The sequence below is a fragment of the Nannobrachium achirus genome (genome assembly GCF_963921795.1).
Source record: "Nannobrachium achirus genome assembly, chromosome: 19".
In the NCBI taxonomy this organism is placed as follows: domain Eukaryota; kingdom Metazoa; phylum Chordata; class Actinopteri; order Myctophiformes; family Myctophidae; genus Nannobrachium; species Nannobrachium achirus.
The window spans coordinates 9,673,931-9,688,476 of record NC_137826.1 but is presented as its reverse complement, the minus strand read 5'-3'; the positions used below and the strand labels follow the sequence as shown (position 1 = coordinate 9,688,476).

General features: G+C 48.5%; 1 protein-coding gene across 1 annotated transcript in view; it reads right to left on the bottom strand.

Moving 5' to 3' along the window:
* LOC308304586 (uncharacterized protein) overlaps positions 1-14,546 on the bottom strand; it is a gene marked incomplete at both ends in the record, with an annotated part of 54,645 nt that overhangs the window by 3,652 nt on the left and 36,447 nt on the right. The window contains one exon of the mRNA XM_080749214.1: positions 488-611. Coding sequence (XP_080605340.1) covers positions 488-611 — 124 coding nt within the window. The remainder of the gene's footprint in view (positions 1-487; positions 612-14,546) is intronic.

Sequence of the window (14,546 nt, the reverse complement as noted above, 5' to 3'; positions counted from 1 at the left end):
CCCTTGTAATCGAACGCTCCCCATTAGCACATTAACCGTGGGACATTGCCCAATAAACACATCATTGGCCCTGGTTCGTAGCACAGATGGCTCACCTCCTGTCGACTGGACCGCGGCGACAGGACAACTCAGTTTAACGGCGGCTGGCCGTTCGCACACCATCTAGCTATATGGCCCGGCTGGTTACACTGTCGACAGATGGGCCTGCCTTCCCTGTCCCATTCATTTCTCTGTGGTGGTGCATAACGGCGCGGCGGTGGCACGTAGGCTGGCTGTGGTGGCGGCGGCGCGGGGCGCACAGCTGGAGCGGCGGCTTGCATGAGCGGTCTCATTTCGTTCATCAATTCCTTCGTAAACCCCTTCATCTGTGTTTTGACATCCTCCATTATTTCTCGCTTCAGTTCCTCTCTCCAAGCAGAGGTCTGTGATGGCACAGGGACAGTTACTGGGTTAATAGCATGACAAACAATTTCAGTAGCTGGCGTACCTCCATGTTCCACGTCCAAGGTCAAGGCCTCCTGTCGTAGTGCGGCGAAGTCTTCGTCGGGATGACGTCGAGCATATATGCGCAGGGCTTGGCCAAGCGGGCCCTCAGCTAACCCCTGGAGAAACTGATCTCGGAGAACGGCATCGGAGGGGGCTGTAGCGGCATCGTATCGTCGCAACCCACAAAACAGTTCTCTCAATCTTAGAATGAACGCATTAACACTTTCCCCTGAGCGCTGTGTACAACTATAAAATTGTAAGCGTACTTTTGAGACAGGGACCGTTTCTTTATACACACTGTCTAAATAAGCAAACAGTTTTTCTACTGTGTCTCGATCTCCGTCATCCAATACATTGACCTGCCGTCTAGCCTCATCAGTTAAGGTTTGTAGTAAGATAGCAACTTTCTTTACCTCTGTGACATCTTGGGTGCTCAATAGCCCTCTAATCTGTACCCTCCATTCTCTATATTTCGTTTCGCCCTCCGTACCTTTAAACGTTGGCAGCCAGGGGGCGCCTGGGTAAACCGGCATCATCATCATTACGAACCACAAGTTTAAATCACACACAATTGTTCAATCTCTCCTTTATATTGCTCTGTACCCGATCCTGCCGACCCACGTCAAATGTAAGAGTGGCCAGACTCACATTAACAGCCAGAATAAACTGGTACTCTTTGTCAACACCTTACTTTCTTGGATTTGCAAATAAATAATTATAGTACACACCTTTTGATTCAAGTGTATTATTTCAGTATTATCATTAGCATTTCCATATATAATTATAAGACTTCCGACAACGCCACCTCTATAAAAGAGGAAAAGGAGATATATAATAATAACCCTTTTAAGACACACAGGTACGTTTTTCAGGTGTTCAGAGCAATATAAACCCAGGAGAGAAGGAGCCGGACACAGTATTTCCAAAGGTATAACAAGTTCTTTATTATCTAAAGTACAGGGGCTTCTATACGCCATAAAACCATTCAAAACACAAATAAAACCCTAACACTCCTAAATAGCGCTTCTAACTAAAAAACCTAAAAACAACCAACAATAAGATCACAACCCGGGTAATTTCCTCCCTTTATCAATTCCCACCGCACAATTAAAGTGCGGGTGCAATATTCGCCACTTAGCAATTTAAGGCGTATATATAATAATATGAATATTGCAAATCATTAGCTCAAATAGGACGTGTGTTATATATATAATACTAATAGGCGCAGGCAGGTATAATAATAATAATAATTATGATAATAAGCAGGGTGAGTAGAAGACGTGTAGAGGGACACAGCAACTCTTCAGTAACATCTACGTCTCAGGCCTTCGTATCTGCGAACAAGGAAAATAGGCCAGTATCCTTGTATACTTTAACTTATTGGCATAACTCAGGTCAGTGGCTTGAAGAGACAAATGGTGCACAGATTCTCTACTCACACGGAGGCAGCCAATGGCTGCCTGTGCGGGTATTGCGCACGACACCACTGTCACCACTGCGACCCCTCTAGTCAGCTCGGATAGAGCGGCTCGTCTCGGCTCGCCTGGTCAGGATAGATGGTCCGCGGGAACTTCACCGGTTTTGCTGGGCCACCGTGTTGTCTGACTCACTGCGTTGCACTGTGGAGCTCACTCAAGTTCATCATCAATAGTTCTAGGTAGGGCTCACTGCTCATGCCCTCCTGTGTCTGTCCTCAGTCCCTCATAACACTGGTCACCTCTGCCTGTTCACCTGCCTCACACACACGTCCTCCTCCTTTCACGTTCAGTAACAGAGTGACAGAGTCCCACTTATAAAGGCCGCCCCCTGCCCGACACTAGCCTCTCATTGGCCGGGCATGACGTCAGTCTCTTCTCATTGGCCGAGTAGCGGCCGCTGGTTAACCTATCAGGCTCTTCACACACACACATATCAGAAGGGGAGTTTCATGTAGGGAGAAATAACGTTTACTGTCAATATTCCAGGATGACCTCCCACTTGGGTAATGACGCCCCCTGGCGATCATTCAGAGAAACTACTTCAGCTCCCGTACTAACGTAGGTAGGAAGGGCCTGTCACTCAAACCGGAGTGACCCGCCTCCAGGCTATATAAGCCCCCGGAGGCGGAAGTAACATCCTCTTTTCACTCTCTGCGATATCACATTCAGATAAGTTGAAACTCAGCCTTTGTATTATTATTCTTCGCGCATTAGCCTAAAGCGGTGGCATTGGAGTCGCCCACCGGCGAGTGTTGAATTAACCCGTACTTAAGAATACTTATTCTTGTCCCGTCCTAAAACGACGGTTATTTCCTTCTATAACAAAGGATTATTACTGCTTGTTCAGGCCTCCGCCGAAGCAAGCGTGGCATAGCATTAGCCGTTAGCTTGTTAGCTCGTCTGCTCTTTGTTAACGTTAGCTACACTGCTTACCGCTTGTTCAGGCCCTGCCCGAATCAAGCGTGGCCTAGCCTTAGCCGTTAGCTTGTTAGCTTGTCTGCTTCTTGTTAACTCTAGCTACAATGCTTCGCCTCTGGCCTTCCTGCCGAGGCAATGTCCAGGCTGTCCAGGACTCATCGACGGACAGGATCTTCACCCTCTCTGTGTCGGCTGCATGGGCGTTGCACACGCCTTCTCTGCACTGAGTCCTCAGGGGAGAGCAGGACCCTTCTGTGACTTCTGCGTGGCCTACGACCACGATGTACTGGTACACCGGTTCTACCTAGCCAGGGCAGGCCTCGGGGCCTGCGCTCCACCAGGTGGGTCCACTGCTCTCAACCCCACAGCCCAGTCTTTCCTTCCCCAGGCGGCCCGCACCGTTGGTCAAGGTGCGGCGCTGCCTTCCGGAGATCTGTTTGGCAAACAGCGCGCCATTCCAAGTCAAGATGGCGCCGTGCTACATGAGACACCGCCTGCCGCGCAACCGACCGCAGCTAGCTCCACTGTCACTGGAGCTGGCGGGTCTGGTGAAGTCGCCGCTAAGAAGGCGACCAAGAAGGCTAACATCCCTCCGGTAGCCTTTTCCCCTTCGGGCGCGGTGCCCAAAAAAGAAACGCTCGGATGTGACCGTCGGGGACGTTCCCCTCAACGTGAGCATCACCAAAACAGTCCAGACTTTCAGGCGAGAGTCGGACCTGAGCTCCTGTCAGAGCGAGGGTTCTGGTTCTGAATACTCTGGATACACGGCCGAGGAGGAGGAGGACTCCGTCGAGGACGATGGTTCTCGACTCACGGTCACAGTGAAAGGTAATGCCCCTGCGGCTCCAGCACGTCAACTGGACGCCGCAGGGAGCTCCCAGTCCTCCTCAGGCACCACTGCCCCTCCACCCGCCAGTCAAGCGGGTGAAGCGGGAGCAGAGGACGTCGATTCTGCAGCAGAAATGCTGGATCATCTCACGGTCTACATGAGAGCTCTTGCCAGAGTTGGAGAGGAGTTGCCACCTCCTCTCCCCTCTGAAGAGGCCGAGGATGATGACGAAATGCCCGGGCAGGAGCCTTCGGTTCCCGCCCCGTATGTCCTCTCCAGGCTGCCGCTGGTGAAAGGATTCACCAAGGCCCTCCATTCCTCATGGAAGACACACAAAGACCCCAGGAAGCTGCCTTTTTCTGTGTTGGATTTGGTTGGCGGTGCGGAGGCAGGCATGTCCACCTGCCCTAACCTGGACCACCTGTTGGCACAATCCTTTCTGGGTTCCGTCAGACCCCAGTACAAGGATGTAGGCACGGCTAAAAACGGGCCGTTTGTCGGCCCCGTCGGCACCAACCCGCCGGGGTTCACTGTCCTGGAGGACAAGCTGCAGTCGGACAGGGCTCGTAACGCCTACCGGTCCGCTGCTCTGGCTGCTAAGGACCTTAATCTTATCCAGCTCTTGCTAGCTTCCACCAAAGACCTGGTCAAAGGTCTGCCCACGGGGGAGCACACTGCGGAGCTAAACACCCTATTCGACATCATGCTGAAGGTCAATTGGCATGCGGTCAAGTGGATGGGCAGGTCCATGGATTATAACCTCCAAGCTGAGAGAGCCCGCTGGCTCGACTATGTCGACCTCGAGCCTAAGAGGGACGTGGGCGAGAAGCCTGTGGGTCCTCGCGGGGAGATGTATAAATCCCTCATCAACATGGAGAACAGTCCCACCACCCTCATGGGCGGCGGTTTGGAGCTGCTGCAGGGCAGAGTCACGTTCTTTAAGGCTGCTAAGGACATTGTCGAGTCCACCACAGTGCCACAGGAAGAACCGCAGCAAGCTAGGAGGGCGTCCCGCTCCTCCCGCGTCAAGGAAAGGGGCCGCTCTGCTTCTTTTAAGAAGCACTCGTCTTCCTCCAGGGGAGCCTCTGCAGCCAGGGCGCCTGACAGGCCCCGCAGCAAGGTTGTGGTTCCCGAGCGCGCTCAGCCGCGCCGCCCGTCCAAGGATGGCAGGCAGCAGTCTTCCTACCGCGGTGGCCGCGGTAGGGGACAGCGCAAATGACACTCGGAAGAGGGGGATTGTGCTGGGGCGGGGGTCCGAGGTGTCTCTCGGTCCCCCTCCCCCCAAACGAGGGCGTTTTTCTGTACCCCGTGTCGGGGAAATGAAAATGTTGAATTTGATGCCTCCTGTGTCGGCAATAAATATGTTGAAAGAGCAAAGTCTGTCTCTGTCCAACTCTCTCGCACTAGCACAGACGACCCCATCGTGCATGCCTCCTGTAGTAATGATGAAGTCCTGTCAGGACTCGATAATCAATCACAGGTTTTATCAGCAACCAGTAATGTTATTGTCAAACAATTATGTGGTTCCTCAAGCGCGCGAGTGGAATATCCCTCGCGTCGACAATATGACTCCTTTATGCATGCCTCCTGTAAGAATGATGGAGTCCCGTCAGGACTCTTTAATCAGTCACAGGTTTTATCAGCAACCAGTAATGTTAACGTCAAACAATTATGTGGTTCCTCATGCGCGCGAGTGGATTTTCCCTCGCGTGAGCGATGCTATGAATTTAACCTTGAGTCAGAAATTCTGTCGGCCTACTATGAGCCCGGGTCAAGGGACAAGCATAAAGGCCTTAGAGCAGGTATTAAACGTAAAAGTTCCTCTCCTGTCAGGGGAGAATGCTTTAGTTGTGGGCGAGTCTGTTTATCAGTCGAATCGCTTTGCTCTTCCTGTTGCTCTATCGAGCGAAAACCGAACGCTTCCGGTTTCACCGGATACGGATTCGCTAGCTCCCCGCTTCCGGTCCGGCCGCAAAAAAGCTCCGCTAGTCAAGCGGTACAATCAGAAGGTGTTCCCGCCTTGCGGCCTATTGAACCCCTGCGCTCCGCATCCGGGTGTTCCGGATACGGATACGCAGGTTCCCCACTTCCGGTCCCGCCGCAAAATAGCTCCGCTAGTCAAGCGGTACAACCAGAAGGTGTTTCCGCCATGCGGCCTATTGAACCCTTGCGCTCCGCATCCGGTCGTTCCGGATACGGATACGCAGGTTCCCCACTTCCGGTCCGGCCGCCAAAAAGCTCCGCCGTCACGGAAGCACAGTGGTGGGGTTTCTCTCGCTCAAAACACGCTAGCACGCTGCGCGCGCCAGTGGAAGTTATGCAACCCGAGCCATTGGGTATTTCGAACGATAACCAGGGGTTACAGGTTACAGTTCGCAGACATACCCCCGCTTTCGAGCAGGGTTATTCATACCAGGGCGCGTGGTTTAAAAGCAAATCTTTTGAGAGAAGAGATCAGCTCCTTGCTAAGCAAGGGTGCTATAGTGGAGCTGGACAGGACCCAATCCCGCATGGGATTTTGGAGCCGTTATTTCCTGGTGCCCAAAAAGGGGGGGGGGCTACGTCCCATCCTGGACCTAAAGGCACTAAACGTGTACCTGAAGAAATACGTTTTCAGGATGCTAACTGTACCCACCATGTTACGGTCGGTCAGGCAAGGGGATTTCCACTGTTCAGTGGACCTGAAGGATGCTTATCAGCACGTCCAGATTTATCCCCCACACAGGAAATTCCTACGGTTCGCCTTCGAGGGTCGCCTGTACGAGTACACAGTACTCCCTTTCGGTCTGTCACTGAGCCCGAGGGTTTTCGTGAAAGTGACCGAAGCAGCCATCGCCCCGCTGAGACAGCAGGGCGTCAGGTTGGCGACGTACATCGACGATTGGATGATTTCAGCGAGCTCCGCCCACGAAGTGGCGCGTCACACACAAGTGGTTTTGGCTCACCTGAAGGCCTTAGGTTTCATAGTCAACCACGGCAAGAGCATGCTGACTCCAGCAAGTCGTCTTACATTCATTGGGGTCCTTCTGGACTCATCCGACATGTCGGCCCGTCTCTCAGAGGAGAGGGTGGACAGGTTTCGGGAATGTCTCGACTCCTTTCAAGTGGGCCAGGAGGTCACTTACAGGAGTTGCATGGTACTGACGGGAATGATGGCTTCCGCAGTACATCTGTTGCGTTTGGGCAGGTTTCATATGAGACCTTTTCAAAGATGGATGTTATCCCTCGGGATCCCGCCCTCCTTGAAGTACAAGAAGGTTACGGTTTCCCCTTCCTGCGCGATCGCCCTGTCTCCGTGGCTGGTGGAGGGGTTCCTCACCAGCGGAGTCTCGATTGGCGAGGTGGTTTCCCGCAAGTCGATCACGACAGACGCCAGTCTCAGTGGATGGGGAGCCACTTTCGAGGGGCGCACAGCGCAGGGGCTTTGGCCTCTGGAGATGAGGGGTCGTCACATCAACTTTTTGGAGTTGATGGCTATACTCCTGGCGCTCAAGCATTTCGAGCCTTGGATTTTGCATTGTCACGTCCTGGTCAGGACAGACAATACGACGGCCATGTTTTATGTCAACAAACAGGGGGGCCTGTCGTCGTTGCCACTGGACCGTCTGGCTCGAGAATTGACGGTTTGGTGCTTGTCGCGCCTCAAGTCGATCAGGGCCTTACACGTCCCAGGTCTCCTCAACAGCGGAGCAGATCTCCTGTCCAGGGGAGGTTCTCGCTACGAGGATTGGTCTCTCCACCCCAGGGTGGCGAACCAGATTTTTCGCAAGTTCGGTCAGCCAGTGGCGGACCTGTTTGCGTCAGCGGAGAATACGAAGTGTCCGTTGTTCTTCGCGGTGAAGGGCAGTCCTCCCTTGGGGTTGGACGCCTTAGCGCACACGTGGCCGAGAGGTCTACTGTACGCGTTTCCCCCCTTCGACTTAATCCGACCCACTCTGGAGAGAGTCAGGAGGTTCGGTCTGGAGATGCTCCTGGTGGCTCCCTACAAGGGCACGTGGAGGTCGGCGATCGCCCCTCTCCTTTGCGAACCGGGTTGGCAGCTGCCTCAGTGCAGGGATCTGTTGAGTCAGGCCAGGGGGGAGATCTTCCACCAAGACCTGCAGGTCCTAGACCTGTGGGTTTGGCACGTGAAAGGTTAAACCTGCTGGCGGCTGGTTTTTCTTCTGAAGTGGTTGCTACCATTCAGAGTGCTAAGGCGCCTTCTACGAGGGCGTCTTATGATGGAAGGTGGAATGCCTTTGAGGACTGGTGTGAGTCGCGTGTTCCACCGGTGGTGGCCCATGTGGCGTCAGCCCAGGAAATTCTGGAATTTATGCAGGACCGCTTGAGAAGTGGTCTTGCATTTTCTACCCTTAGGGGGTATTTGGCGGCTATTAATGCCTGTCACCTGGGGGTGGCGGGCAAGGCACCTTCTAAAGTCCCGGAGGTCATCAAGTTCATGCAAGGAGTTGAACGTTTGAGGCCGGTGACTAGGTCTTTGTTCCCAGTTTGGGATCTGCAGGTGGTTCTAGGGGGCCTATGTCGGGCTCCCTTTGAGCCGCTTGTAGGGATGCCTTTGAAACTTTTGAGTTTCAAGACGGCTCTTTTGCTGGCTTTGGCCACGGCTAAAAGAGTTGGTGACCTGCAAGCTCTCTCGGTGTCTGCGGAGTGCATGCAGTTTATGAACAATGATCTCAAGGTGTTGCTCAAGCCTCATCTTAAGTTTGTTCCTAAGAACATGGTGGTTCCTAAGGAGCCTGTTGTTCTTCTGGCTTTTCATCCTCCTCCGTTTGTCTCGGTGGAGGATGAACGGCTGAATTGCCTTTGTCCTGTCAGGGCATTGAAGGCCTACTGTGACAGGACTGCTGGTTCTAGAGCTTCTTCTCAGCTCTTCGTGGAAATGGGCAATGTTCTTGTCAGAAAGCCGGTGTCTAGACCCACTCTTTCGAGGTGGATTGTGGATGCTATTAGGCTGGCTTACTCTAGTGCGGGTGTGGAAGTGCCGGCGGCACTTAAAGCCCATAGCACTAGAGGTGTGGCTACTTCGTGGGCACTGGCAAAGGGAGTCTCCGTTCAGGAGATTTGTGTTTCGGCGAATTGGTCTTCGCCTTCTACCTTTGCAGCCTACTATCACCTGGATATCGAATCCTCTTCGCTAGCGCATTCGGTTCTGGGTGCAGTTGCCTCCTCTACGTCATAGAGGAGTCGGATCTTCCCCTCCCACAGGTGGGCATGTAGCCACCTGGGGTATTTTGGGGGGGACCCTGTGTTTTCCTTATATAGTGTGTCTTACTTATAAGGCGGACTTGTCCTTTTCATTTAGTTGAATGAGGCGGACTTCGGTCTGTCAGGGTCTCTCCTTATTTTCTCATGCCTTCACACCCAGGTCCGGTGGGCCTGGGACCTTCTGGGTGATGGGTCACGCCCGTTTGGGCTGTGCTCACCCGTATGAGGGGTGTGTGGGGGTATGAGAGTAGGTTGTGGCTTAGAGGGGAGTTTAAGAATCCCAAGTGGGAGGTCATCCTGGAATATTGACAGTAAACGGTAGGTTCCGTACGGAACCATTGTTTACTTAGATATGGAAGGATGACCTCCCACGTAATGCCCCTCTGTTTCACTGAATGTGGCAGAGAGTGGTATTAAGAGGATGTTACTTCCGCCTCCGGGGGCTTATATAGCCTGGAGGCGGGTCACTCCGGTTTGAGTGACAGGCCCTTCCTACCTAAGTTAGTACGGGAGCTGAAGTAGTTTCTCTGAATGATCGCCAGGGGGCGTCATTACCCAAGTGGGAGGTCATCCTTCCATATCTAAGTAAACAATGGTTCCGTACGGAACCTACCGTTATTAACACAAGCAAATAAGTAAATGTATAATAAGGGAAACATATAAAATAGCATTCACTTAACAGAAATAATAATAAAACACAAGAGTTTCCAAAGAAATACATTTTAACGAAAAAAAAGAATAACGCTGTCTTCCACCCCCTCACATGCGCATGACATCATCATCATACCTGTAAGTTATGCGGAAAGGCCTACTGAGTGGCAAACAACTACTTTCTGGCCTTGACAGCCCATACATCCAAACAGAAAAGTCCTGTCTGATTTCATTAAACAACGTTAAAAGGTGCCATGGCATTGGTCCGAAGGTTCATTGTCCGAAGGTTCATTAGTCCGAATTTGTTAAGAATACTATGCCTAACTCTAACCCTAACTCTAACCGTAACCTCAGTAACCCTAACTAAATTCGGACTAATGAACCTTCGGACTAATGCACAATACTTCCCGGCCTACTGGTAATAGTTGACGTAGGGCCAGTATGCTATCTATACTTTGACTCTTAAAGGGATAGTTCTCCCAAAAAATAACTTTTTCCTTTTGATTATTCACCTCATGGAGATACTACGTATTTGTTTAGTTTTTTTCTCTGTCACATTCCTAATCCAATAATTTTACGTCCAGCACAATTTTTGGTCTTTGTGTCTCCAAAAGCCTGCTTTGTTCCCTATGAAGACACAAATAGTCTCCTCAAATGATTGGCTTAGGAATGCAATAAAATATCAAGGGCTCTGACTATATAGGCCTCATTATGCTTTTGAAGCCTTCAGTAAAATGGACAGCAACATCGGGGACATTGCAGAGTTCTGCATCATAGAGCTTAGAGCAGTTGTATTTATTTTGTATTCGGTTTACCCCATTTTCTGTCTTTATACCAATGAATTCCTCCACTGACTGTTGCATCAGCTGTTGCACACTAGTGGCTCACCTGCAAACCAACAAATTGTATTAATGCAATCTGTTGATACTAAATTGATACTATAGGCCTGCTGCCTGTCTGCACACATGCCCGCACGCACGCCCGCACGCACGCACGCACGCACGCACGCACGCACGCACGCACGCGCGCACACACGCGCGCACACACACACACACACACACACACACACACACACACACACACACACATACATTTGAACCATTTATTTATGTCCACACAAAGGAGATGCATACAAGGACACAAATATTATAGGTGCAGTAGAGTTACATTTACTTCATGATACAATTGCAAGTCACTTGGTACTCGTTTACGGGTATAAGTAGCAGCGTCTCCACCATATGTGGCTGCCGATTATTGTGGAGATGGCAGCCAGCTTTGCCAGCCTTTTTGCCTCTTTTTTGGGCATCCCAAGTTGATGAAACTCTCTAACAACCAGCATGTGGGCATGTCCTAGGCTGCCTGATATACAAATATACAGTATATATGCAAAGATGTCCGAGTTAGCACAGAGATGAAACATGGATGGAGTGACACAGGAATGTTTGTACATTCTCACTGAGGGTGCATGATATTTTGTTATGTCCTTTGCTATGAATTCCACTATTCTATCATGGCGTGCTATGTACATCCCTTTGTATGCACAATGGCTGTTATAATATTATTATAACAGCCATTCAAGATGTGTGACAGACGTGCTCACACACACACACACACACACACACACACACACATACACACACACACACACACACACACACACACACACACACACACACACACACACACGCACGCACGCACGCACGCACGCACGCACGCACGCACGCACACACACACACACACACACACACACACACACACACACACACACACGCACGCACACACACACACACACACACACACAAACACGTGTGTGTGTGTGTGTGTGTGTGTGTGTGTGTGTGTGTGTGTGTGTGCGCGCGCGAGCACCTTCAAGTACCACAATATGAATAATGTACATACTTTGCTATTGTTCTTTATTTTCCTTAATTGTTCTACTATCCTTACTTTTTCTTTTTAGGCCAATTTTTGTTGACAAACCTAAACCAAAGAATTAGACTCTTGTGTTCTCTTATAAGACAACATAAAAAAATGAATGTAGTTCATAACCTTTTTAAAAAAGAAAAACAACAACAACAATATTTAGGTCATGTAATACTGAGGTCATGTAAAATGCACAGTGATCCCTCCGGATTCATTTATCTTTCTAAAAGGGTACGCTGACCCCTATGCAGGGATGAAGGACTCTCTTTGCTGGTCTGACTCCTGGGATCTGTTCTAATAAGCCCCCTTTATGATGTCATCACCAGGGAATGCTGCTTAATGACTTGGCTTGTAAACAAACCTTTTAGTTTTCAGACATCGGGCTAATTAATCTCATTTTCAAGTCCCGCTCAATTAAAACGAAGAAGACGAAGGTTATTATATTATTACACTGTACGGTATACACCATTTAGCCTAAATGTTGACATTTACTGGAATGCAGAGCAAATCGATGAAAGTAGCTGGAACTACTAGTCTGTCTTACTCAAGTAGCAGGGCATTAACGACTTGTGATTTCAACTCGACTCAGTAAAAAGTTGAGTTGAAGTCGACTTTATTGTTTGATGACGTCATCACATCACGCAACCCCCCAATTATTTTGGGGGGTCCCCAGATGATTAACTTAATGTAAAACATTGTTTTCTCACTCAACTGTAAACAAACCAACGTAAAGTTTAAGTTTACAGGGTATCTTCACATTTAAGGACTTTTTGATACGTCTAAAATGACAAATTAAACATTGTCCAAATTGTCAAATATATAGAGGCAGAAATTGTGAAAATAGCCGATCTACATGCTCACAACGCCTCGCAACGCGAGGCGTTGTGAGCATGTAGATCTGCTATTTTCACAATAGATTTTTTTTGCTTTTTTTTCAACTTCGACTTTCGACTTTCTCTGGTCGGAGTCGACTTGTGTCGACTTGTCGACTTTTTCGTTAATACCCTACTCACTAGGCTACCGGTATAAACATTACCTTACAGCAGTGGTAGGCGACAGAACTGTGAGAGAGAGGATTTTCATTTTAAAATCAAATAATCTTTTTAAACGTGGTCAATTAAATGAAGTTACCTAAATGTACAGCAAATTGCATTCTGCGCATAATTCTAGACTCATTAAAATTCTGAACTCTGACTGGGGAGTCTAATGAACGTTATAATATAACAATGTCCTGTCAATAAAAATATGTCAGAATGTTTGATAGCGTGATCATTAAAATTTATGTTGACATGGCACACTGACTATCTAGAAAATAAAAACACGGCTCTACATTTCAAAAAGGTTGCTGACCCCTGCCTTACAGTATCTCCCCATGGGTATTCTATTCTGAATTAATGAGGCCTATTTACTATAGCCTAATTAGAGAGAAAAACTAAACGTAGTCAAGAGAATGTGGGACCCTCGCGCCAGTGTGTAACAGTAATAATCTAAAACGTAATTTCGATTTTTTTTTCTATAAGGAAAACCTGGCTTGCGGACGGGACTAATTAATCACGATCACTAAGAATGTTCTGTACCACACAAACAAATTGTCAATGGACAAAACCAGCTTATAACTAGCAGTACTGTCCTCGCAGTTTGTTACCACCTAATCTCCGGCGCCGTTGGCCCGGTTGCTGCCAAAATGAGCACACACACTCCCTGGAAGTCAATTCAGAACCTCTGCCCCACATTTTTCAAATGGGCTTGTTCTAGCGCCACCATGAGGCCGATGTTTGCAAAACACAAATCGGTAGGCAGTATCTCGACAGTCGTGTGATCGACATGGATCTGTCCGATTTTGCATATTCCATCCTGATTGGCTAAGATTGGCTTCCAAAGTTTGTAGGATTGAGCCGTTTTGAACAAAATGCCTCAAATCACAAACGCAAAGTGTATGATGTATGATGCCATGGACATCTGTTATCAATAACTTTCTCATTTAAATGAGGCCATACAAATGAATCATTACAGGTCCATTTGGTTACATTTGTACACTAATGGATAAATGAACACTGACACTTGTACTGTAGTATGTAGTCTTCTAGTCACCTTAATTTTTGTGGGGTCTAGTTTTTCATGAGGATGATTCATCCAAGGTATAGCAACTAGATCTGTCTAGACAGGGCTGACAAGATGGGGGGGAAAGGACTTCAGTAATATTGTGCATTATTGTTCATATTTAATTACTTCACTGGTTGACCATTGTTTATTCTCTGCCTCTGCAGTTTGTATTATTGTGAAATGTCCACTTGAGTGCAGTGTTTGGTAATGAACTGTAACAGTTTCTTAGTTGTATGAGCAGCCTTGTCTGCAATGGCTTAAACATTATTTTTAAATACACATGTTTTACAAGTGGTGTACATCTTAATGAAGATAATTATTATTATTCAACGATTAGAAAAAGCGAACTTCAGAGCAGCATGCTAGAATCTTTTCAAAAAACATCTGCACAACATGAACATAATGTACAGTATTTAACCCATTTAGGCCTAGAATTATTGAATGCTTTAACCAGTGAAAAATAGCAGATATACAAGCTCACAGCGCGGCACCGAGTGCCGTGCTGTGAGCTTGTAGATCTGCTATTTTTGAAAAAGTCGTGAAAATGTGTGCAAATCTTTGAATATATGTATTTTCAAAGCGAACATTTGTAACTCAAATTTTGCTTCTGGGTGGTCCCTGGAACTAGATATTTTGAAATGGGGGTCCGTGGCCAGATAAATATCATTTTGAGGGTCCTTCACATGAAATGGTTTGAGCACCACTGACATAGTAGTCTCTCAAGAACAGACTAACTGAGCTCCAGTTAAGTGAAAAGGACCTTTTCTTTGACGATGGCTGGCCAGATTGCTGACAGAGAAACATAGGTTTTTTCCAAAAAACCTTAGGATTCAAAAGACACTTATAGAATCGGGTCAAAATTCTAATTTTCACGATTTTTCAAAAATAGCAGATCTACAAGCTCGCAGCGTGGCACTCGGTGCCGCGCTGTGAGCTTGTATATCTGCTATTTTTTT